This window comes from Nipponia nippon, unplaced genomic scaffold, assembly GCF_047370975.1.
Source record: "Nipponia nippon isolate SJK-2023a ecotype South Korea unplaced genomic scaffold, ASM4737097v1 scaffold_6, whole genome shotgun sequence".
NCBI lineage: Eukaryota > Metazoa > Chordata > Aves > Pelecaniformes > Threskiornithidae > Nipponia > Nipponia nippon.
In genome coordinates this window covers 42,742,273-42,768,357 of record NW_028262380.1, presented here as the reverse complement: position 1 = coordinate 42,768,357, position 26,085 = coordinate 42,742,273, and the positions used below count along the sequence as shown (strand labels likewise).

Sequence of the window (26,085 nt, the reverse complement as noted above, 5' to 3'; positions counted from 1 at the left end):
TGCTTGCGAGCGTATGGGATCGTACACACGGGCGACACACAAATAGCAGTTTTAGGCTAGATTCTACAAATTGCAGTGCTTAAATCTAGGTGGTTTAAACGTTATTTCTACATATACAAATAACAGAAATAAAGAAGTAATAAAGCGATAGCATAAGGCCGAGGGAACTCTTCGAGCTGGGAGCTTTTACACATAGATGACCATTGTGTTCTAACACTTCGTACCACTGAAATTGTGGAAATTCACAGCAGGTTTAAAAATGCGAAATAAATACATAGATGCTCAAGGTAGGAAGCGAATCCTGTTCATCTTCCTGTAAGTGTTGTGTTCGTGCACGTACAGAGTTTCCCTAGGTAGTGTTACTGCCTGATCCAAAGTCTTAGCGAACTTGATGAATAACTGCCGTTGTGTTTGGGCACTGAACTCTGTCCCTGAATAGTTAGGCCCCGCTTTTTAGCATTTTTTATTCTGGGTAATGCTCATTCAATGACACCACAGTGACCTAGGTTATCAGCTCTGCTCACTGATGACACTAGTTTGTTAGTGGGTTTTCAGATGCACTAAAATGAGCTGGGTTTGTATTGTTCCTAGTTTGGGGGTTGAAAAAGCAGTTTTGTTAAATGATAAAACTTTGCATCTGTGCTTTTTTTCCCCCTCCTCTTTGGAGAAGAACCAGAAGCATCCTCCTCTGGCTCCCCTGAACAAAACATCTGTCTGTTTCACCAAGCCCATTCAATTCTTTCTTCGCCGTGTAATTCCCAAGCAAACATGCTTATCTCTCCCACTATTTGCTTGCTTTTACTATGCATTTAACAGTACAATGGAGGCAAAGAAGGGCTGTGAGTTAATGGCCTAGCCTTTCACACTCAAAGATCTGGATTCCAATTCTTTTAAGTCATCCTGAGTGGAAATAATTTTGGCATAGCCTCCTCAATTCTAATGGAAAGTTGTCCACATCTCAAAGCTATCACAAACTTTGGCAACCTTTCCTTAAGAAAAGCGAAATACGTAAATATAAGGGAGTCTACCTCAGGATTCTGATGGACTGGTAGATATTTGCTGGGCTGTTGCTGTGTTTTGGTCATTGCTATTGGAACCACCAAACTACAAAGCAAAAAGGCATAGTCTTCCTTGACAGAAATTGATTTTATTAAAGCAAAGGATTCAGTTCATTAAGGCTCTGCCAGTTTCTGCCATCTCACGGTCCGGACTGTTACAGGATTTATGTATGTAAAGTGACTTGTTGACACACCTTGGAAATCGGCCGTGGTAGTTAACACGGCAGGCACCGTTGCCTGCGAGGTAAAACAGGGCGACCTGGAATTAAGGTTCTAGCACACCTCTGGGGTTTGCAGTAACATTTGCCGTGTGACCTAATCCAGGGCAAACTGACCCCGGGCCCAGACAAACACGACACCTCACCCGTTTTAGGCCTGGAGTTACAGGTTGCGTCCCCTCGCTGAGCTCTTTCCATCAGCTGTGTGGGCTCAAGTCGAGTCCTGATTTTCACCTTCTTTCCTTTTATCCCATTCTCTCCACTTTGCACTTTGCACCCCCAGCCCTCAGTCTGGATTTCCCTTATTTTCTAGGCCATCTTCTCATGAATTACTTCCCACTCATCGCTTCCTTCCCATTCATCCCATGACTTTTCCAAATCTTTGGCTTCCTGCTTGTTCTTCCCTATCCAAATTCCTTACTGTCCTTCGTGTTTCCATGCCTTCGTGTTCTGAGATATGCAGGAATTATCCTAAAATGTGTGAATTCGTCACCTGCCAGAAAAAGCTTAACATGCAGTGGTGCCTAAAATAGAAATGCGTTTGTTCCAGATGTCTTTCGTGGTCTTTTAGCACACGCACTTAAGCTGTTGCTTAAGAAATCGCTGCAGGTCATGCACGATGGCTTAGTTTAATGCAAGTATTTCTCTTGTGGACTAAATGGGTCCTGGGAATAAAAGCAGGACACAGAGACGTCATTTCTAACAGTCCAGCAGTAACACAGAGGTCGCTGCCATTTGAAGGCTGCTTGTGACCCCGGTGAAATGGGTTTTTGATGAGCTTTGGCCAGTTGTTAATGAACAGCTATTTGCAAGCCCCCAATTACCGTGACAAAAATATCTGTCGCTTTTATGCTGACAGACTCGAGCGTGGAGCTCACAGAACTGAAACGCCCTGCAAAGCTGGTGTGGATGTTGCCTTACTGCTGCCAGTCCAGGGGGCAGAGAGACAGATGTACATCTTCTAGGCAGTTACCAAAGAGCTATTTAAAACTATCATTTTTCAAAAGTTACTAAAATTGTTGTATAAAAGCATATAAACTTTTACTACAGTGTTATTTTTATGCATAGCTTTTATATTTGTATCTGTTGTGTATATTGATTAATACCACCAGATGCTTTTACCCTGTACATGGTGAATTCTAGAGAGCCCTGGATGTCAGCGTCCCGGCTGCAGGCAGTCCCCTCCCAAACTAGTTACTGCTACTGCTTGTGGCGGACAATCTGCCTTCTGAAAAACAACGTAAAACCAAAAAGGGGACCAAATACAACAGAGCTCATGTTTTATTTATCATTCACTGAAAATAACCTCAGACAACTGAGCTACCTCCGACGTCCACTGGCGCAATTGTGTGCTTTGGTGCGATTCCTGCCCCCAGCCAGGCTCGCTCTTCAGAGAGGACCCTTTCGGTACCTGTACAATTCTTTTGGTTTTTACACTCATGGGGTTTCTTTTGAGCTGTAGCCCCACCAGATCACGCGGATCAAGGCAGCAGCTCTGTCATTACTGCCAACCCATTTTCAAGATCTTGAACTAGTTGTCTTGTCTCCCACCCACATCAATAACTTACCAATATACGGCTTTAAGGACTTAATTGCCCGTGGTACTAATAACCTTCTTTAAAACAAAAACTTCCAAGCGGAACACTTGAACCGCGACTGTGTTACAGTCACAATTATCCCAGTCTGTTCCGTGTTAGATTGGAAGCTGATAGAACAGTTTAATATCAGAAGGTATCTTGACAAATGCTTTTCAGGGACTTTGTGAAAGAAGAGATTGTATTACAGACTCTGTAACAGGTGGGCAAAAAAGAAGAGATCAGGCTGAATGTTATTAATATTACACGCTTTAAGTTGTTTAATGCTCCTCCTCTCCATCATCCCAACAGGGCAGAATAAGCTGCACGGGCAGGCTGATGGTTCAAGCTGTAAATCAAAGAGGCCGCAGTCCTTGGTCACCTTCTGGTCAGCCTCATATGAGAAGGTACTTGATGCTTTTTTTTTTTATTATTTTAATAATATGTGTTTTGCCAAATCGTTATGGTTAAGATAAAGAATGTGAAGTAAGAAGGTAAGTTAAAAGTATGGCATTCAGGAAGAAATGTGACATCTGCCGTCTAAAAGTTTCTGCAAAGCTTGCATACTCAGAAGTCTAAGCAACCTCTGCAATGGCAGGACTTCTAAGTATCTTTAATTTTGCCTGTCTCCTCCTCCTTTGTGATGTTCACTAATTACTCCTTATCTGAAGTTACACTATCAGCTTGTGGGAAGGACTTTGTCACTGGCTTTGTTAAAACATCTCACCTGACCAGGATTCTACCAGGAACCTGTACTTGCTGCAGCTTTTAATAAGTATGCATTTAAAGAAACAGCAGAAATAACTGCAGGCCAAAGAAGTTTATTGGATTTACATTAGAAATATTTTAGTATTTCAGTTATTTCAGTTCAGGTTCTTATAAGGAATTATGAGTCAGAAATGAAGTATTAAACTTATCTTTGGTGAGTTTACAATTATTCACATACAAAGCTTTAGTTTATGTTTTTGGACCATATAAGGGAATTCTCCCTTCAAATACTTTTTTTTTCCTTACCCAAAGCATTTATGAGGCTATTTAGCACAGCTTAGACAGCTTTAGATGATACAAAAAAATACATTTTGGTTACCCAAACAGAACTGCTTTCAAGGGAGTCTGAGGGCTCTGGTTCCGGTTTCTGCTGCGATGAGGCACGTGTTTTGCTTAGTGGTCGCAACGGCCACAGAATCTCAGTATTGTCCAGCTGTAACGTACAGAGCAGATGTAATTACCTAGCCAATGGGCAACAAAGAAATGATTCCCGTAACCATTAGTAGTGGTAGCAGTAGGTACGGCAGAGCTGCTGCATGCGAGACAGGCTCTCTTCCCCCCTCTGATAACTAGAAAGTACCAGGAAGCGATGTTGGTTGTTTAAAAGACCTTACCCGCATGGAACAGATTGGGCTTCCCGCAGTCCTGAGAGCACTTCCCAGCGTCTCTCGCTGCGGCGCGCCCCCAGCTCCCCCTCCAGCGCTTCCCGTGCAGCCCTGTTACACCCAAAGCTCTGGCTGCTCCTGCAGGGGAACGTCCTGCTGTCGCTGCAGCGTCACAACCGCCCAAAACCGCTGGGCCCATTTGGCGTACAGTAAGCAAGGCCCTGGACACCTGCAAACAACAGGCAAAAATGACAAGTCTGTGTTAATCCCTGAAGGGAAAAGCTGCCAGGAAGAGTCAGGTTTCAGCTGAATTAGTCAGTGCACACAGGGCGAGAAAGGGGAAACATCTTTAAAAACAGGGACGGGAGAAAGGACGGTAGGCCTGGGCAAGAGAGCAGTGAGCAGCTGACGCTTCGCATCTTTCCGAAGGATAAAAGGGGGGGGTCTCTCTCTCTGCCGGGGGCAGAACCCTCGGTAAGAACGGGGGAGGCTCTTTCTTCAGTCTCTCCAAATGCAGTCGAAGTCTGAGGCCGCTTACAGACGGTATTTTATTTTCTAACTGAGACAAGCACTCAGGCAGCCACTATAGCAATTTAACATAGCAGTTTAATTGAAATTAGGGCAATCATTGCGGATTCTTATTTCCTGTAAAATTACCATACGTGAAGGGCTCCTCCTGGTATGTTTGCTTACGGAAGGTCTGTTCCTGCTCAGCATTCAGGACAATACTATTTCTGTTTAGTGACATTTCCCACTGCTCCCGCCATCCAGTTCTCCCTGGGACTGATGAAATTTGAGCAGGTAAAACCTTCCTAGGACAGACTCCCACCACCGGCTTTTCAGGCGTAACATACCACAGTATTGTGCTCCCCCATAGGCTACAGTACGTGTCACGTATATTGCCATATACTTTGGATAAGTAATACTCCTGTGGCATTCCAGTATTATTTCTATAAGCTTTTCTGCTTGAGAGCAACAAAACTTTTTTTTTTTTTTTTTTACAAGTGTAATTATTAGCTTAATGAACTTTATGACTTGTTGCACTGTTGACAGGCTTTTTCCTGAGGTATTTTTAATCCCTTACAGAATGTGTTCTGGCAGAACTCTGGTTTTTGTCACCTTCACTATGTCACAGACATTTTAAAACACTTTGTAGTTGTTATTTCATTTTTAATGTATTTTTCTGAAATTTGCTTAGCTTGCAAACATTACCTTCTTAGCATTACTTTGGCGGGGGGGGGGAGGGGGGGAATTTTGAACCATCTGACGTGTACAAAGCTTGAGCTCAATCCCTTAGACGCCATGGCGCTCAACACTGTAGCACGTAAGCTGTTTTGTGGTGCACAAATAAATCATCTTAATATGCACGAGATTTAAGGAAGATTTAAAAAATAAATATTCCTATTGCCCCTGCTCTCAGTTAGAGGATTAATTTGAACTTAATCTCCTTTATCCCAAATTAGCGATCATTATCATATGGTCAGTCATAAAGTCTTCCCCAGCCTCTTGCTCACCGAAATTCCAAGTGCATTGTGTCACCCCGACCCATGGAGTCTCCCCTGGACGCATTTAGTACCCGATGTCAGTGCTGCTGAAACTGATCTCTGCAATTTGATGCCCACATCACAACTCCAGAGAACCCACAACTAATCCAAGGGTATTCCAGTCTATTGCAGTTGGTCATTCCTAGACATCTGAAGTACTTGGCTCTGCTCGATTCATTATTTCTTTAAAACCACAAAATGTTTTAGAATTAAAATAACCCTAGTTTCACCTCTCAAGGTAAAGGCTTGAAAGTAGCCTGCAATTTCAGAGGTAAATTTACAAAGAGGTAAAAAGAAATGCATGATTTATTTCTGACTCTGGACTGAACAGCATGCTGATTTAGGTTTCCTTTCAAATGTGTAACTTGAAAACTTAGTTTTCACGATTCAAGAGCATACTATCAGAAAGAAACATCTTTGGTCACAAACTCCTAACCTTTTCGTTTTCCATTTCAGTTGGTGTAAATTTTTTCCCCAGTTTCGACCAGTGCTGCCTTTTTATGCCTCTAAACAGGATGCATGTAAATACGACGCAGGCAGATTTTGCCTGGGTTGCTTGCACGGTGTAGCACTCGCTTGACTACATACCAGCACTTCTAGCTGGTCGTGCAGAACCAATTAGATAAAAATTAGACAAAAGATACGAGTACACTTTATTACCACCCATCTTCCATCCCAGCTGCATGCATGAGGCACGTATGCCTGCAGAAACAGCTAGGAACTCGCCAGCTAGAGCTTAGCGTTGCTCGTGAGCTGTAACGCAGGGGCTACTGAAGTAGCTTTAGGCACGTTCAAGTGGCAAAACAACTTGGGTGCTTAAGACCTGGATTTAGGCACCTGAAGGGTTACGTAAGCTTTTAGCAGGCGCAGAGATGTCCGTCTGTCTTCCCCACTTCAGTATCCATTCTGACACTAATAAGCAGTATGATTATATATAATTATTATATATAATAAGCTAGATTTCACACACACACACTTGCCTTTAGTTATAGCTGTGGGAAGCCTGTGATGATCAATAAAAAGTCAAGATGTATCTAGTTATGACAGACAATACTGTAGCAAAAGTGATGACTGGTCAGAATTCGGACAGAGCAATAACAGAGAGAAGGGCAACGACAGAGGACAAAATAAACCAAATTGAAGCAAGCCTCATTAAACTTAACCTCAGTGGAACAGAGTGTGCAGCTAGAGCGTTTATCTTCCGTACAGTAGTACAGCATCGTGTTTTCCAAATGTCACTGTTGGGGGTTTTAAGCTTTTTTTTTTTTTGTTATGAATTATTTTAACCTAAAGAAACAGCCCTGGACAGTAGAAACTGCAGTATAGCCACGTATACTGCAGGACGCATACTGCAGACACTGGCCAAATTGGCAACACTGGCAAAAGTTAAGAGAAAATGGAATTCAGAAAAGAGACCTTCACTGTAAGGCGTCATCGACACAAGTTATGCAGGAGGACCTGTGAGGAGCTCCCCTTCGCTGCAGCAGAGGTTACTGTAGGCAGCAGTCGGCTCCAGAATGGAATCCACTGGAGCTGATCAGGCAAGGACAAAAACTGATCTAAAATTCTGTTTCAATTACAAGTTTCTTTGATTACTAAAGCACGTAAATGGAATGATGCTAATTTCAATTGGGAAAAAAAAATCCAGTTAAAACGAGGAACCACTTAGAAAAAGATTTGATAGGTTAAAGTAACAGGCAAGAATAGCCAATGCTGAAAATGGATTAAATGATATCGTGGAAGCTTAAAAGTGATTGATGCTGTTTCAGGGGACAGGAGTTTTTTCCTTCCTTTTTTATTAAATTGTTTACAGTACCTTTATGAAGAACAATTTAATGACCGAATTTTTCCTGCCTGTTGCTCACAACTGAAGTTCTCAGTGTTTTGACACCACAGTTTGGTGGCTTTGCAAATGTCCAAGACTATCTCAAACAAAACACCTGTTAAATGAGGACTAATTATCCACAGCACTTCAATCCACAGAATTTTCCCTATGGTCTTCAGCAGTGCAGAACAAGAGAAGATGAAAAATAAAAATTAATCTGACGAGAAAGTCTCTTCTCAACTGAGATGAGTTAGCTTTTAGCTGCTATTATTTTCTGAAAGGTAAACATAATTAAGGAACGGTACGTGCACTTTCCTCTGTAATCGGCAACAGCGAAGGGATTAAACCCACAGGACACTAGAAACAGGGAACTGCAGCTATAGGCTAAGGCCCGACTTATTTGTATTTCAGTGATTTAAAGACTAACTGGAAACAAAAATACGATCATGTATAAATAAATGATTATTACAAGCAATTATTCTGTAGCAAGATTGTTTTCTAGATCCTATTTTGCCACAACACGTGAATGAAATGAGAGTAATTAGTAAGTACAGTGTCATAATTAACTCAGTCTGAGCCAAATGCTACCAGGATGTGTGTGTAAATATGGAGTGACTATGGTCTAGGTCAGAGAAGTGATTTAAAATTTAAAGCAGTCTTATAAGGGATGATGGTTCTTCTGATTTAGCAGAGAAAAAAAAATAATTTACCTTTATTTCATGTTATTTTAAGACCACGATCTCGATCAAGGGACAGTGGTGATGAAAATGAACCAATTCAGGAACGATTCTTCCGGCCTCATTTTCTGCAGGCTCCCGGAGACCTGACTGTTCAAGAAGGAAAGCTATGCCGAATGGACTGCAAGGCAAGTATCGCGCCAAGGGTAGCTGCAACCTCGCGACAGACAACAGCTGACTCAAAACCCATGTTATTTGTTTTTAAAGCTGTTGGCAGTTCCAGCGACTGTCGATAGGTTAATTCAGCTCACTGCTTCTGAGCAAGCTGACAACGAAAGTTTGCCTCCCCTCCAGTCAAAGTGCTTCAGGCAAACCTGACCGCTCAGAGTAAACTGATTCTGAGAGTTCAGCCATGCTGGGGTGTGGGGGGAAGCAGCACACGCTATAAAGACAGCGTGCTTCTCCATTTTAAGTCCTTTTACTACTTGGGTCTCGATCTCCCATTAGATTTCAGACAATATAATCTTGATTTATGACTTTGCCTAGCAGAATTAATTCAGGCTTGGATGACTTCCGTTTACTTTTCGCTGATGTATTTGGGAGAAGCTATTTGTTTTCAAGTGGTACCCACAGCAAATGGCACGGCTTTCAAAAGTACAAGACTTGTTCACACAGATCAAGCATTAACTAGCGCAGGCGGTGCCGTCACTAGGTTACACCTAAGTGGAATGGAACTTAGAGTTCAATAATTAGTCAGCTAACATCTTTTTGTCTGCAGCTTTTCCGCAAGAAGTTAATCTAGAAAGAAGTACCTTCTCAGTCCAGGTGAAGAGCAAACAATAAAAAAAAGACAAAAGGTGTCACGCTGCCTTTTGTTTTGCAATGTATTGTTATTTAGCTTCTGGCATATCTAAACACTGATCTTTTTTCAGTCACGCCCGTAAGACATCATGGAATTCAGGGAGTTGGCCAGAAAGTCGGTAAACGAATACAACTGAGTCAATGTGTAATTCAGGACAGAATTAGATCTTTAAATCTTGTGGTACACCTGCAAACAGAACCAAACGTCTCTGAAGTAACAAGTCAGGACTCCTAGTGTTTCGTACGGCTAAGACCTTTTCCCATTATTCTGTTTACACTTAAGGTTAGTGGATTACCGACTCCCGATCTAAGCTGGCAACTTAACGGAAGACCGATTCGTCCCGATAGTTCTCACAAAATGTTGGTGCGTGAGAATGGCGTACACTCCTTGATCATAGAACCGGTCACAGCCAGAGATGCTGGAATCTACACGTGTATTGCCAGCAATCGAGCTGGTGAAAATACATTCAGCCTGGAGCTCATTGTTGCAGGTAACATCTTCACGCTAAGCTTCCGCGCTGAGCACTGCAGGGGTAACATGAAAAGGGACACATGAAAAAGGAAAATGCAAGTGCCATCACATGAGATGGTTGCGGGATGGGGGTGGCTGTCGTGGTTTAACCCCAGCCAGCAACTAAGCCCCACCCAGCTGCTCGCTCACTCCCCCCCGGTGGGATGGGGGAGAGAATTGGAAGGGTAAAAGTGAGAAAACTCATGGGTTGAGATCAAGACGGTTTAATAGGTAAAGCAAAAGCTGCGCGCACAAGCAAAGCAAAGCAAGGGATTCATTCACTGCTTCCCATCGGCAGGCAGGTGTTCAGCCATCTCCAGGAAAGCAGGGCTCCAGCACACATAACAGTTACTTGGGAAGACAAACGCCATCACTCCGAACGCCCCCCCCCTTCCTTCTTCTTCCCCCAGTTTATATACTGAGCATGACATCATACGGTACGGCATAGCCCTTTGGCCAGTCTGGGTCAGCCCCCCTGGCTGTGCCCCCTCCCAGCTCCCTGTGCACCTGGCAGAGCATGGGAAGCTGAAAAGTCCTTGACTGGTGTAAACTCTACTTAGCAACAACCAAAACATCAGTGTGTTATCAACATTATTCTCATCCTAAATCCAAAACACAGCACTATCCCAGCCACTAAGAAGAAAATTAACTCTATCCCAGCTGAAACCAGGACAGTGGGAAAAGGAAACCTGGCAGTCACAGAACTATATTATAGTTATAGGCGACACATTTATGTTATGTTGTGGCAGAAGTTGACTGGCAAGTAACCTCTGCGCACACAGTGAAGAAAAGAGGGCTGTTGCCACAGTTGGGGCCACAAACCAGACTGTTTACTGGAACGGGGGGGTTTAATGGCAATTTGTGCAGAGCCAGATCTACCAACAGGTAGCCAGTACGACATGATTTGTGTGTTTCACAGCGTATTAGGCTAATGCCATTCCAGCCTTCTGGCAGAGCAGTTCCTTCTATAATTAAAAGCCCATCCTTCTATGGAGTATGAAGGATCCCTGTTTAACAAACGTTGTGCAGCCAGTTTATCGGGTCTTCGTGCTCCACATTTCAGTTCTTGCGGGGGGGGGGGGGGCACCACTCAGCTCTATTAGTGCTCACTTCTTCCCTCTTAAAATACTGATGTGACTCTTTTCTTCTGTTGTTGAAGACAACACTTATGTTTCCTGCCAGTTAGATTTTTCATTATTGGTTTTTAGCATATTGCTGAAAGAAAGGCTACATTTTCATACACTTGTGTCAACATGACTGCAATCTTTATTTTCACAGCTAAAGAAGTACACAAAGCACCTGTGTTTATAGAGAAGCTACAAAACACAGGTGTGACTGAGGGATTCCCAGTGCGACTGGAGTGTCGAATCTCGGGGGAGCCCTCTCCTCAGATATTTTGGAAGAAAGAGAACGAGTCACTCACATACAACACTGACCGAGTGAGGTTAGACTGACTTGGAATAATCTCCCCATGTATAACTTCAGTGACGATTTATCCTGTAACCCAAATGAAAACCTGGAAGGTCTTAAGAATGCTTTGTGTGAAGAGCAGCTCGTAAATATTAACTAGTTATTGTACTAATTGATGACATTTACTCAAACTTGCAGCCAGCCTGCTGGCCGAGCCAGAATTCAAATGTTAGTTCTGTTCTCCAGCCTTGGACGTAAACAACTATCTTTGCACTTGAAGCATGTGGAGAAGTAGTTCTTCTCTTCTGGAGCTAAGATGTATAGAAATTTACTGGCGAAAACCTAGGCTCCTAAGTAAAGCTATCTGCTTCTCAGCAGAAGCCTTCATTCATAACTCTGCTGTGTAGTTAGGCAATTAAGATTCACTTTTTAAAATATTTCTAAGCTCCATAAACTTGTCTTCAATATTTGATAACATTTTGTAGGCATGTTTAAAAGCAAATTCATGATATGTTGCCAGAAAAGGAACTTGTTACTGACAGGACACTGTGATGAATTATTGCTGTCCTTCTAAATAACTAAGAGCATTTCAAGTACCTTGTTCCTCAAGTTTTTTATCCTTTCCCCAAAACCTCTGGGGAAGTTCTGGCGTCCCTACTACTTACATCAGATTTCAGATGTCTTAATCTGTAATCGTGAGAGAAGCTACTTTATGTATTTTTGCTTCTTAGTTTTCAATACAGGATATTAAACTGCCAAATTGTCAAGCATACTGAAGGTTTTATTTTCCACTTGCTAATTTCAGAGGAAGTTCCGTATTAGTTGAAAGCGGACTATAACTAATCCGTAATTTGGATTGGGTCTTTTTACGTGTAAAAAAAGCCTACGCTGTTTTGCAATTTCAATAGTGATTTTCGACTTTCCTTTTGTTTAGCATGCACCAGGATAACTACGGCTACATCTGCCTGCTTATCCAGGGAGCTACAAAGGAGGATGCTGGTTGGTACACCGTTTCAGCCAAGAATGAGGCTGGGATTGTGTCTTGCACTGCCAGGTTGGATGTTTATAGTAAGTGACTTCAGTTTTCACGATCACATTAATCCCCCCAAAAGCAACAGTTCTACAAGTTTCAGTTTATTCGCAGAATGGTTTACATTGGTCTCTCTTTCTTTTGTTTATAGTTTGTCCTCAATAATAACGATCCACATCAAGACAACAAATGCTCTGTCAAAGTACATTTCGCCATCTTTCAGATACCTAAAGCAAAACAAGCATGCATGCTTTCTGTTTTTGCTTAGTATTTTAAATATAGCTGATTAACAACAGATAACGGCATGACTACATTATTTTTGTGGATCATTATTACTATTGCTCTGCTAGCACTTCCCTAACCGTTTGTATTCTTTCGTACCTTAGTCTGTAATACACCTCTGACAGCTCCCAGAAGCGTAGTAGGTGTTTTTATGGCTTTCTGCTTAATTATTCAGTTTGTTCCGAAGCAGCCACTTACATAGTGAATGTTTTTTTAAACCAAAATCTCTTACCAGTCGTCTCATAACAAGAATTAAGGGGAGAGATGGGAGTGATGAGGGATGGTTTCCGGGGTGGCGGCGGCAGGGGGCCTGGCACGTTAGAGACGTGGCTCAGCATTCTTCAGCGTACGAGGGGCGGCAGTGGCAACCAGATGATTTCCTGTTATATGCAACAACCAACCCTTGAACAGGCCTGTCACTGTAACGTTAGTGCGCAGAAACAAACCCCTTGCTGTTACCCTTCTCAGTGACCCAAGGAAAGGTAGAAGGCGATGCCGAAAAGGCAAAGTAAGAAAACCACAGACACACTACTGTTTTTACTTACCACATTTGAAGGTGAAACCAGATGCTGAGGGGAAAAAAAAAAAAAAAACACCAAGAACTGAAACAAACTTACCTTTGACGTACTGGTTTTCTGCTGCTCAGAAATCAGTATCTCCTTTATAGAGGGTTGATTGTGCATCTGGTACCCTTTGTTGCACAGCTGAGGATGGCTAACGTTTTTTCTTTGCTTTTTAATCTATAGCTCAGTGGCAACAACCACCTCAGACAACCAAGCCAAAGAAGGTGCGGCCCTCAGCCAGCCGATACGCGGCACTTTGTGACCAAGGACTAGACATCAAAGCAGCTTTCCAGCCTGAAGCAAATCCAGTCCACCTGACGATGCAGCCTGGCTTGGTAGAGAGCGATGATCTGTAGATCCGGCGGCCGCTTCCATCGTTTTCTTTCAAAGCAGAAACACTGAAAGCCATTGCCTTGACCAATGATACTCCTATGTCACTTTATGCAAAGGCAGACACCTTCAAGTACGAAAGATAAACAACAAACACAATAACCATATATTCCTTATTCATTATACCAAATTAGAAGAATAGCTAGGTTATTAATAGAAATGTACACATTGCACAACAAATCACGTTCACCAGTTCCTTATACCTAAGTTGCTTCAGCTCTTACGAGTAACCCTTTCCATAAAGGCCGAAATACATCAGAGAGACAGATTTTTCAGAAGAGAACACTATTTATCACTACATGCCTTCATGAGCAGTAAGTAGATGCTACACAATCTTAATGGTGCAAGATGTTTTATTTGAGGCCATGAGATCACAAAGAAAATTAGAATGTATGGTTACCTATAGTTCTAAAATGGCAATGCATTCTGAGAGCTACAACGAACAAGTGCAATATTGTAAGAATAAAACAGGAGGGGACAAGCAAGAGAAACGTAAGCAAATGCTGTATCTCTGCACACTGCTTTCTGTTCTACAATGAAAGAAATATCTTGCCTTATGCTGTTAGTACGGACAATTCTATAAAGCGACATCAACGCTGTCATTTTAAATTCTTCCGTATTTTTCCTTTTTGCCGTCTAGGAGGAGGCTGACTTACAAACAGACAGCCAAGACACTTCAAGCATAAGTAATTTAACCTCTTCAAGATAACGAGGAAAAAGAGCTGACACGTAGTAACAGTCTACTCCAGACTATAAGTATTGGTAACTAGATGGGAGAAAAATGCCACCAGCGTGACCCGCTGCAGGAGCTTCCTGCAGGGGGTGGGAGGGGGACAGGGCACGGGGCTGAAACGCTCTCTGGATTTCCTGAAGGCAGACGGTCTGTAACCTCGTAATACTCCCATGCGAGAATCTGAAATTCTAAGGTGAGCCAAAACCTAGGGAGTGGATGTATGGGACGTTCGACTGTTCAAAGCTTGTGTAATGTGTACGAGGATTTTAGAAATGCGTAGCAAGTGAAAAATGGGTTGAGACTGCAATAGGAATTTAAGTGACAAGTATACACCACAGGTGATGAGCTTGCAGATCTGAGGAAGTAGAAGATGAAGATGGACAAAAGCAACATCAAATTTGCGCCTTTTTTTTTTTTTTTTTTCTTTTTAACATAGCATGTGTCTCTGGTAGACGTTATTTTTTTCTTCTCCCAGCTGTAGGCCAATGACAGCTCTTTTAATGGGAAGAGCCTGTGCGCCGTAGATGAAAAGCCTGAAGGCTACTTTCAGAATGCAAGGCAAATCCACACCAAACTGGAGCCCCACCTCAGTCAGACCTGACTGGGTAGTTTTAAATTAGAACCAAATGACTTCCAGCTGAAGGGGAGGGAGGGAGGGAAGAGTTACTAGGCCTGACAAGAAAAATGAGCATTTGATGGTACTAGCTATGATACTTTGCTATGAAAGGAAAACACTGTATTCCTTATATGAAGCACATATATGGTATCTTTCATTATTTATAATAAAAGTGTTGAAATCTTTTATCTCAGTTCAGTTATTCAGAAGTTCTGTACTTAGGGTTTTTTTTTTTTAATTTTGTAATTGTGTACACCATATATTGCATTACTGCTATACGTGTATTGCTTTGTAAGTACACAAAGTTTGTTTTGTTTTTTAGTGACTAATAAACTTTAGCACATAAGGTAGTACTATTCTGGTGCAGGATATGACCAGTTATGGGGATCGTTAATCTAGGTTAACGTCATAGGCTGTCATCTGGGAATAATCTGACTCGATTCTAGAACCAGTATGTCATATCATTTGCCAAACTCTTCTCGACTGTGACATGCTAATTTACTTTTTTGTTTAGCTTCACTAGCATTATTTTGCCACCTTCTATTTGTATTTATAAAAAAATGTATTATCGTTACTTTGGATTGTTGTGCTGATATCATGTGGGTTTAACATCAATAAATATTACACAAATAGAAAGCTTTCCTTCTGGTAAAGACTATTAACTGTTTCAGTAGAAGCATGCAAGTGTAAGATTTAGACATTTCAAATATTATGAATACAGGTGAAACGAGGGCTGTATGCAGCACCTAAAAATGGCTAGAATTTATCAGTCTTCTGCTTGTGACCCAGAATCTTGTTTAAACAAAACGGAGGAACACGACCCATAAATTCTGAGAAACTTCTGCCAAATAAAAGTACTTGAAGATCCTTTCTTTTAATAGGGTAGAAAATACGCGGGTCTACTTCATGTGTCTACTAATTGCAATGTGACATCACTTAGAACGGTTTCTAAGTAAAGGGCATGGTCCAAGCGCTATTAAATTCATTTAAGAAGAGTCTCCTAACAAGGCAATATCAAAATTAAAAAAAAATAAAATGTTAAGATCTACTTGTAAAATCCTGAGTATTAACTAGCTTCTCCTCCTCTCCTTTCTGTGCAAAGATACCACGAAAGATGCAAGGCGGTAATTTTTTTTCTTTTAGGTTTACATTTCAAGCACTGATCGCTACAAACAGAATTATCCCAGCAATTAATGAGCACTGACATTACTGGTGCTACTGCAACCAAAGTCAATGGAGTTCTGGCTGCTTACAGTAAATTTGTCTTTGGCTTAGAGACAAAAAACGGAGACTGCTCTTGTGAGCTGGTTTAAGATGAGGTCATCATCACTTTTTGCCTCTGTATGTATGTACAGACACACACTTAAGTGGTAAATCACATCTCTAAGCAGCAAAGTTGTTTTTATGAAAACATTCAGCTGTGCTGTTACTTAGTTACTGGGACTGTTTGGGTTTACAAATTCAGAGATACAAGCGTGGCACCAGAAAACGACAGACTTTTCAAGCCAAAAATCTGAGATTCTTGGAAGCATCGAAGTAACTTTCAGAAGTTTCATCCCCCTCCACAAACTCCAAAGATAGACAGTATGACCTCAAAGTGCACTTGTACCATTTTATGGGACTAAAAAAAGAAGTCCGACCTTATTGCAAGACTTCAGGTTCAGCTATGGGAAGACTTGAGATTAGTTAGGAAGCTGATCAGCCCGCGTGTGCTCAAAGCGGTCAAAGACTCAATGCAGCCACATCCAGGATGACGACAGAAACCTCTGTCAGGAGCGCCGACTGCGAGGTGCAGAATTCCGCATGCAGGAAGGTTTTTTTCAGCCGGCGGCGTACCTTAGCACACAACGCCTTTCTCCTGCAACCGCACAACCACGGCAACAAGTAGTTCACGCACAGACACAATTTCTTTTCCATCACAGCCAACTGGGGGTTGGGGCTCAAAAGCAAACTGTAGTCCAGTTCGAAACCCTAGCTAATAAATCATAGTTTCTCCCTACGTGACCACTTTCAAAGGCCATTTTAATTCACTTCGGTTGTATGCTAATAAATGCCTTGCCTCCCCTCACATGGAGAACTACATCCTTATCTCTGCACGCAGCCCAAACGGTTTTAATATGTAAGTAAGTACTTCGTGAGATCACATTATCCATCATGTCAGGATGCTGAGGGGATCAGCTGCAGGCTCTGGCTGCACGACCCAGCTGCCAGGCCCAGCCTATGTAGTACAGATGGATTAATGCATGGACTGGAAACGCCTGCTCAGATTCTGCACGTTGACAACCGCCCTGACTCCCTGCCTCACGACTCAGCTGTGCAGGCAAGGGGCAGGATTTGCTGACAATCAGCTCCTTCTCCTGAACTGGCTAAAAGAAAAAGCCCTCCCCCTGCACAGCTTCGCTGCTTGAACAGAACCATGCGCACGTAAGAGACATCAGGCAGACGAAAACACAGCGCCTGTCCCAAGAAATTTACAATCCCTTCCAGACAGCACACGGTATTCTTTAACGTGTCTTAAAGCTTGCAACTCCAATCCAGAATTAAGCCACAATTTGCATCCTTTTACAAAAATGATTAATACCTAAAATAATCTCCTACTGCACTGAATCTCTAATAAAAATGTCAGTGTTTGGAACACAAAGCTCAACGCACGCTTAGAGCAAAGAAGCCAGGCTACAAGCAACAGTACCTGCGCAGCAATGATGACTTCAGCAGCTCTGCAGAGGAGGAAGGCGAATGAACTTCGGTCCAACACCACCAGGAAGGAGAAACTGTTTGCTTTACAGAACAACGGCAGTGCAGCAGGAAGGGCCAAGTCTCGCAACTGCTGCCACTCTCTAGTTCTGCAGTAGCCAAAGTGGTTCAGAAACAGCTGCAGAACAAGAAAGGAGAAAAAAATAACCACACATGGCCACTACTCAGAATGGTGACATCATTTACAGCAGGAGCTCTACAAACCTCATCGCACTGAATGGATTAGGTTTGTGGGTTTTTTATTTTTTTGCCTGAAACCGTTCTGTTAAACACACAACTAAACACATCGTCAAGCTTTTTTTGGCCGATTCTTGGCCCAGACATCACGGAGTATTTCTACAAAGGAGAAGGGATGGTACAGAACTACACTGCCAAGGACAGGACCTTTCCAAGCTACTGCAAAAGGTGTTGAAAATACCGCGTAAGCTAGGCCTTCCCACACAACAGGCAGCACACCTCTACTGCAGATTAAGAATGAGTGGATTTTGGAGATGGCTTTTACCGGCAGCGTTTGCCTGAGCAACTGCCAGGGTCATTTGTAGGAAAGGGCCACTGAAACAACCCCTGTTTTACCACACTATTCTCTAGTACAATGCACAACTCTGTTAACACAGTAACTAACTCACTTCCTCCTCCAATACTTCAGAATCACATTCACTGAGCATTTTTGTAATATACTGTTAGTCTACAACAGAAGTTTTCCCTTTCTTAAATTCTGTATTAACTTCAGCTGTACAATCTCTCATCATTTACATTCACGTTTAATAATGTATAATAAACGAAAAACCTAAAATCAATGTCACTCTTCTATCAGCACAACTGTTTGTTAGTAAATCCAAACATCTTGAACTGTACATGAATGATGTCATTTCAGGCATGGAACAGCAGCAGCTTTCAAGAATTTCAGTTTGTAAAGTTCCAGATCCGCTTTCCACTAGGAAAAAAAAGTGTAATTACATAATGTAGATCTCCAAATCTACAATAGGCTCTGTTAGTTATTTCCCTCAAAGTCCTGTATTTGAAAAGCGTAAGTTAAAAATCGTAATGGAAGAATGAAGTAATTTTTGAATTATTTTTAAGCTTTTTCTGAGCAGCAAATCCATTAAACAACCAACTTCATAAAAGCAGAACAAAGTTTTCATTTGTGATTATTAGTGTTTTCTTGCAACATATAAAAATGGTTATAAGAAAAGGCACAGCTACTGCTAGTCACTGTCATTCCAAAGAAAATGAATTTCAGGTCAGCCTATACATCCTAAAAGCGGAGACGGAATGTCACAGTGCTCCCAGTCACTAATTCCGCGGACTAAGACACCAGCGACCTGTCTCTGCCCAGGGCAAGTGGCATCGAAGCCTAAGGTGAAGCAAAAAGAACACAGCACCTTCAGCAGGGAAAAACAATGCTGCTGATCAGTGGGTCTCCACCGCCCTCGCTTCAGAGGTCAGGTTTGGTCTGGCTGCTTTTGGCAGATGTCAAGTCAGCATTCAGGCCGGAACTCCCAGTAAGCGTGGTGGAGCTCCATGAGAAGGCAGAGGAAGCCGCCCTAGCAGAGCACTGAGCAGCAGCTAGTACGGCAGAAGGACAGTTCCTAATTACAAAGGACAATACAGTAAGGGGAGCTCAGATGAGTTCTCCTTTTTAGAGGCCAAACTAAGGTTATTACTTCGGCAATGCAAGTAGCTCTTCATGGACAGCTTCCGTGGAATACGCCTGAATAAATCACTTCTTATGAACAGAACTCACCTCACCTATTAACAATCTGATCTAGTACATTCATTCGGTTCTCCCCCAAATGGAAAGACACCGCTTTAATTAATAAATGAGAGATACAGGCACGTGGTAAGCATCACTGGAAGCCAGATAATACAGCATTAGGAAGAAAAGCAGCATGGTGCTAACAGAAACAAAGATTTTACAGAAAGCTTAGTAAACAGCTTTGCAAAACCATGTAGTAAATTAACCTTGCTAATCTAATATTTACAGATCGACTGAACACAGCTTCACTGCAAAGCAGAAAGCTTAGCATGACCTCCACTCCGGTGCCCTGAAAATTATGGTGAACTATAAAACTACAGGTGCTCTCCGTTTCATATGCCTTCCATCAGAAGAGCTACAAGAACCTGCAGAGAATGGATACAGTTCCAGTCTACTGCTGGCAGAGCCGGCTCGCCATCAAAAATCACATATGCACACTAAATAGCATCTATACAGAACACATGCAATGAGTCTATTGTTTCTTTTCTCTAGGGTTGCAGGAGGTTTTCAGTAGAAATCTGCCAACTCCCTGAAAAAACAGAATAAAAAGGCAGACTGACAGCAGCAGCAGTAAAACACTGTAACTTGGAGCTTGTAACAGGTCTTCAGCATATGGGTGGAGATGTTTACAATACAGCCGCCACCATATCGCTGCAACACGTACTTTTAGTGGGAGATCTGCAAATTACAATTCACAAAACACAGAACTGCCTCACTAACATGCTTCAGCAGTACCATATAATCAGCTTGCAGTTATTCCTAAACACATTGTTCAAAATAACGCAGCAATTTCAAACCCTTCAACGCGCTACGCCTGCCAGGCCACCTGAGCAGCGTCAGCCAGCAGTCTGGGAAACGGCGAGCAACGACCACGCCGCTCCACTTGCTCAGATGGCGTTAGCTCAGTGATACCTGCCCCCCACGCCCCCACTGACGTTATCCTAGCGGGGGCATAATGATACCAAGGAAGATTTGGGGGGTTTTTCCTTGTATGTTGCCTCAATATGTTTGACATCATCACACCCAAACCGGCAATTTGTTACCAGATCTCCAAGTAGCCAAAGCAACTTCAGTTTTAACAAGTATGACAGAAATATTTATTTTTACTTCAGAAAATGAGACTATAGTGGTGAAGTACACAAAAGAAAAAAAGGAGAAAAAAAAAATGGTAGAATTGGATCTGATGTATTTAAAGAATGAAAAAGCCGCAATTGTAGGTTTCAACGTTGTATTTTGTTACATGAAATGCACAAAAAATATCCCAGATCTTAACAGAGATGAGCTGTTAATACGAAAAATAAAAGCATAAAATACTAGAACAGTTGTGCTCATAGCCATGCTGATATCTGGCAAGGTAATATTTGTTACTCGCTCAGTAGACGTATCTACAGCGAAACGGAGCCTTCAGCACATGGTCTGAAACGGAACATAATGTGCGGGTGAAAACAAAATGTAATCTGGGGCTTCAGCAGAGTTCTTACTTCTTCAGGCAATAAGCACAGCCAATGCGCTTTACAGACTTCTCTCCAGCACTACGTGTCTTTTCAAACACTGCCTGCCTACCTGGATTAAGAGGACGTACCTGGTCTTGGAAAGTCCAGTTTTCATTAGCTTTACTTAAACGAACTACACTATGCTTCCAAAACAAAAGTCACATAATTGCAACAGACAACACACGTTTCAGTTTCATGCAATACAACCTCTCACACTATGCAACACATCAAAGGAGGAATATTTGTCTAACAGCAATAGATAATCTTTACAATGTATGTTTTAACTGTAGATAATAATGTAACAAAGAGATTTTGAAGGCTGGGATTTAGATATCCACTTTCAATCCAAATTTCACTGAACTTAGTATCAAAATCCTCTCCATCTTTAGAAATCATGCCTTGCATCCCCAAATAGCTCAGAATATATGGATTTGGATTTTACAAAACTGCTAACAGCAATGCCAGCTATCAACTTTGTATCTACACAGGCAACTCCACTTCCCTAAAACTATATAGATATACCAGCCCAAGCATTACCAGCATAATAATGCCTTAGGATAGGCTGCCCTCAGGAGGCCAAAATGAAATCTCTTCATGGGATAGCACACACTAACACGCTCGGCACACACTGTACATACTTCTCCTACCATAAAAGAAAGTCTGCAAAAGCTGTTCCTCGCAACAGCCCCTACTTACAGCTGCAATATTTAAAAAAACCCCAAAAACCAAACAAAACACCTCACCAACATTTTATGTGTCCTGCTAGAAACTGCTACTGATGAGGATCAATTGCAATATATGCCTCAAAGGTAGGAAAAGACTAACACAGTGAGTTCACTACAGCAAGATCTAAGTTACAAACTCATTTCTTAAGAGATAAGCAGAAGTAAGGCTCCAATGACCTGTCTAGGGGAAAAGAAGGACAAGAGGAGTCCATCGTCTTCCCAAACACTAGAAAAATGCAGGGAAGAAATACAAAACAAGTAACATTCTAGGCCTACAATGTGTTCCAGAGATCATCTAAACCCCAGAACGTGCAAATCACACTACCTATAAAGTTTCAACTGAATCAAATGTAAAGTCAACAGAAGAACAATTTTAGGTTTCCTAACTTGGCAGTGAGAAGGGGCACAGAAATGAGTAAATACTGCAGTACCCCATCTTCTTTTATCAAGGGTATCCTTTCTGAAGCAGGAACCCAGCTGAGTTAAAAAAAAAAAAAGCAATAATTACGGGTGAGTCAGAAAGGGGGTTTCTGTACAAGAGGACTGCATGCTGAATTAAATGACATCTGCAAAAGCAGAAACCCTGACAATGTGCCTTGATGGTCTCTTTAGAAATTCTGGGGAGGTGGTGAAAGGCCATGTATGTACCAGGGACACTGGGTGGGGCAGGAGAAAAGATGTGGAATAAAACGTAGATTAAGACCAGACCTGGATAGCAGCTTTCTTTAAAATGCTCCCAAAGCTAGATGGTGAGGCAAAGTTTCAATGCGTGCCTGAAAAAACAGTTGTTAGGAAGAGGAGTACAGATTCTTTAGGAACTGCACAAACATGGAGCAGTGGGAATTTATAAAATAGTTCATTCTAAATCAAAAATAAGTAGGAAGATGCTGGTACTTAACAAAAGATTATAGGAGAGTTTTAAACAATACAGCAGGTGAAGAAATACCAGACGAATAAGAGCTCATGCTCTCACTTCCGCTAGGAATGGAATCACAGAAACTTTGTATGTCTAATAAGAGAGTGGACTGAAGTTTTCAAAATTCAACTGAGAAATCATGGTAAGTCAGTCAAGCACACAGTCCTACTCAAGAACACCCACATGCAAAAAGCCCCAAAACATTTATATACAGTGGCATGAACGCTAGCAGCACAAGATGTAAAACCCAAACGTCTGTCTTTAATCAAGGACAGTGACATAACGAGCATACCAGAAATATGATGGAAGCAAGAGAGATAAGCAAGATACTGATACAAAATAGATAAGAAATTAATCAAACTAAATATCAATATATTAACTCATCAAATCAAATATGGATTGAATTTCCAGGCCTAATAAGGTAAACTGTTGTTAGACAATATTATTACCTACAGAATTAAGATGGTGGCAGTAGCTATGACATCCAAGGACTATAAGACCAGTAATGTAACTGTAATGAAGGACGGCAGTTAGCAGCAGGTTGGATAAATGTCACACTGAAGAGGCCAAGATCATTTTTTAAAATATATTTTCTTCATGCAGCCAAACAGGGTCACCCAACCCTGGCTGCGGTCCCTGGGAGCGTACAAGACGTGAGTCAAAATGCCATTTTCAAAGACCGGCTTTGCAATGGTAACTTTTATTTCTGCAAGAATATCGATCAAGTTTATTAATAAAGACAACAGTCCACTACTGCAGGCTTCCATAAAAAAGGGGCAACACAAAATAAGGAAATATGCTAAAGTGACACCGAAGACAACACTGAGACTGTATGCACTCAACTTCAGTTCGACAACTTCAAATACACACGCCAAATTAAACTCTTTTTGTGGGGAGGGGGAAGGTGGCATGGATTAAAAGCTACTAGAATTTAAAAGCCAACCTTTGTAAAACCAGCAGTCTAGCTTTAGCGGTCAAATGGAATCTATCACTGAATGCAAAATTTACAGACCGATCAGAGCGCAGAGGAACAATCTGCAGAAGTGCATACAAACTGACCGCCTCCTTAGGAACAGGTACTGTGCCCGAGTAAGCCAAGCAGATGATCAAAACAAAAAGCAAAGTGCTCAGGGAAGGCAAGGCCATAGAGAAAAAAAAATCCCCAAACTCTGAACAGAACCCTCTATCAGTTTTTGGTACCATGCAGGAACTTGAGCAGAACCTCTACAAGCAACGCATTGAAAGTTTTACCCCTCAGAGCAAAACACCAGCAGAGGTTACAGAGCAAAGGGGGACAAACGGCCGGGGCTGGGGGCTATCACTCCCAAACTCTAAAGGAAATCAAGCAGTGTGAAACGTCTCGGTTAAAACCACCTCATTATCAAATGACTGGAAGCTGACAAAACTGACAGCAAGCTTTTGGGAGTTTTGTGGGTGGAAGGATCACTTGTTTTTTTAAGAAGAGATTCCAGAGGGATCCAAGGAACTACAGATGAATTATATTTTTCTGTACATTGCAAACTGCCAGAAATTATTCTAAAGCCATGAAAACAACTGCATAAACATACTGAGGAAAGTCAGTGTTGTTTTTGCAAAGGAAAGTCATGTTTGATAAACACCTTAGAGTTCTTCTAAAGACTAAAGAGATGAGAGTAAGGAGACCTAATACAGCATGCTTGAAATTCTAAAAGGCATCTGACACATTCCCTTGCCAAAAACCATTAAAGATGCTGGGCTGCCAAGAGTAGAAGTGTCGTATCAGTAAATTGTTTAAAGATAGAAGACAAAGGTTGTGAATCAGCAGTCGTTCTTTCCTAAGGACACAGATCGCCAACAGAACACCACACGCACCTCTATTCATAAGGGTTCTGAGACAGCAATTTCTGAAGGCCACAGTATATTCCAGCAACACTAAGTTACTCAGACTAATAAAGGGATAAAGGAATTAAAAAACTGCAGAATCATTTCACTGAGGAAATAGGTGTCAAAACCAGCAGACTAAATTCACTGCAGATAAATGAGAACAATTCACACTGGGGAAAACATGAAAAATCAGTCCTAAATATGTATACAAGGAAACGGACTCCAAGTTGACCGTTAATTATTCAGGACTGAGTTATTGTTCTTATATAGCTTCTGAAAACGTAAGTGTAAAGATCAGGAAAAAGCAAAACAATTAGGCATTATTTTTAGAAGCAATGTAAAGACAAAACACAGAACGTTCAAATTTTTTTTAGATAAATCCACAGTGAATACTTGAGCGGTTCTACCTGCTCCTCCCTCCTTGAGAAACTGGAAAAGTAAAGGACAACAAAGATGACGTAAGGTACAAAAGAGCTTTCCAGCAACAAGCAACTAAAAGAAATATCACTCTTCAGTTTGCAACAGAAACAACTGAGGCAGGCAGGATACGACAGAGGTCTACAAATTCAAGAGCGACACAGAGAGAGCACAAGAGGGTTGTTATAATGTCTCACTGAACGTAAGAACCCGCAGGCCTCACCCAGAGCTGTCAAATGCCAGATTCAAACATATCAATCACAAATCGCTGGAGGTACAAGAGTCTGCTAAGGAGACATCACCACACACCTGATCTGTTACCTACCCTACGTGTTCACTACTTCCACTGTCTCAGACCTCACGCCAGGCCAGACAGAACCCTAGTCTAACAGATACTACTTCCTAGAGCAGATGTACACAGTAAACGTTGAAATGGATTACTGTTTTTAACTAGTTTTCAGTTCTAATTTACCAGTTTCAAGAAAAAGGAAAAAAAAAGGTCTGTTAAAAATATGACTTTAAGGCTACCAACACTTCAGTCCTATAAAAACAGTAGTAATAAAAGCACAGTAAGTACTGCAACATTTTTAAAAAGTCACTTAGCAGCAGGCTGGGATTCTTCTGAGGGTGTTATTCCAGGTTTTAATCACAAATATGAACTAAAAATGCCATTGCTAATAACTTATTTAGCAGTTCCCTTACCCAACAAAACAAGGGACAATAATAATTAGAGTCAGAACTCACTAAGAGGAAATTATTTTTAGTCTCTTAAGTTTGGCTTCTGGTCAAGATATGTCACACAGGCCTTGCCTGTAAAATACTAAGGACAGGTATGGGCAGCAGCCAAGTTACTGACATATTACTACTTGACCAGTAAAAATGGGAGTACCAGCTGTCCTTCCTCACCTTCAGTGCCCTCGGAAAAAATTCATTTATTCTCTGGCCAATTCCTCCTATCAAAGAGAAGCATAATTAGCAATTATATTTTTGGTGCAAAGACACACATGACACATAACTCTTCAGAGCAAGTAACACCACCTCTCTACAGAGATAACAGTAAGATAAGGACTCCTGAAAGGAGTGGTATTTTATATTCCAAAGCCAATAACACAACCAGCTGTAAAATCCCCCGAATATGCAACCATTCCTTGTATTATTTCTCAATACATACCTGCGAGAAGCTTGAACATGCGCTGTCTTCTGGCACACAGACAAAATTCTCAGCTGCACAAATGAAGAAAATCTCAGACGTTAAAGACTCAAAGTTATCTCAGTGAGATCTCTTCTTCGGTTTGTGCCAAGACGGGAAGTAATTTCAAAAGCTGAATCAACATCTGGATCATGATGCAATGAACACTGGAGCTAAGAAGTGAAGGTCCAAAACCACATTCATAGTTTTCTTCAGAGATGATAAAAACATCAATTACCAAAAATTACTTGATCTCAATAGAAAAGCCTGAGGTCAAATTTTCAGTAATTTTTCAGCAAGAGAGGAA

General features: G+C 41.6%; 2 protein-coding genes and 1 long non-coding RNA gene across 9 annotated transcripts in view; 1 reads left to right on the top strand and 2 right to left on the bottom strand.

The window, feature by feature from the left end:
* The window catches only part of PALLD (palladin, cytoskeletal associated protein), a 213,311-nt gene extending 197,686 nt beyond the window's left edge, over window positions 1–15,625 (top strand). For 4 of the 6 annotated variants that reach the window (XM_087736095.1, XM_009474784.2, XM_087736094.1 and 1 more), the window contains 6 exons: window positions 3,163–3,257; window positions 8,325–8,457; window positions 9,414–9,621; window positions 10,920–11,085; window positions 11,986–12,119; window positions 13,110–15,625. In XM_087736095.1, the coding sequence (XP_087592221.1) occupies window positions 3,163–3,257; window positions 8,325–8,457; window positions 9,414–9,621; window positions 10,920–11,085; window positions 11,986–12,119; window positions 13,110–13,282 (909 nt within the window). In that variant the 3' untranslated portion in view covers window positions 13,283–15,625. Of the gene's footprint in view, window positions 1–3,162; window positions 3,258–8,324; window positions 8,458–9,413; window positions 9,622–10,919; window positions 11,086–11,985; window positions 12,120–12,232; window positions 12,284–13,109 lie in introns of all 6 variants that reach the window. The other 2 variants (XM_087736097.1, XM_087736098.1) reach the window with 2 other exon arrangements.
* On the bottom strand, window positions 3,835–13,060 carry LOC148051432 (uncharacterized). 2 transcript variants are annotated; one of them, XR_015699615.1, is made up of 3 exons: window positions 12,981–13,060; window positions 4,233–4,452; window positions 3,835–4,051 (listed from the first exon to the last, which is right to left on the bottom strand). XR_015699615.1 is itself a non-coding variant. In XM_087736107.1 (3 exons), the coding sequence occupies exons 1-3, from the start codon at window positions 13,044–13,046 to the stop codon at window positions 4,012–4,014; spliced, it is 354 nt and encodes a 117-aa protein (XP_087592233.1). In that variant the 5' UTR covers window positions 13,047–13,054; the 3' UTR covers window positions 3,835–4,011. The 2 variants fall into 2 exon arrangements, 1 of the variants encoding a protein (XP_087592233.1); XM_087736107.1 differs by having other exon boundaries at window positions 3,835–4,079; window positions 12,981–13,054.
* A 39-nt stretch (window positions 15,626–15,664) lies between the features above and the next one.
* Window positions 15,665–26,057, bottom strand: LOC148051431 (uncharacterized). The gene is made up of 4 exons (XR_015699616.1): window positions 25,761–26,057; window positions 25,496–25,542; window positions 17,355–17,537; window positions 15,665–16,523 (listed from the first exon to the last, which is right to left on the bottom strand). It is a non-coding gene; the product is annotated as an uncharacterized LOC148051431 (long non-coding RNA).
* Window positions 26,058–26,085: the final 28 nt, after the last annotated feature.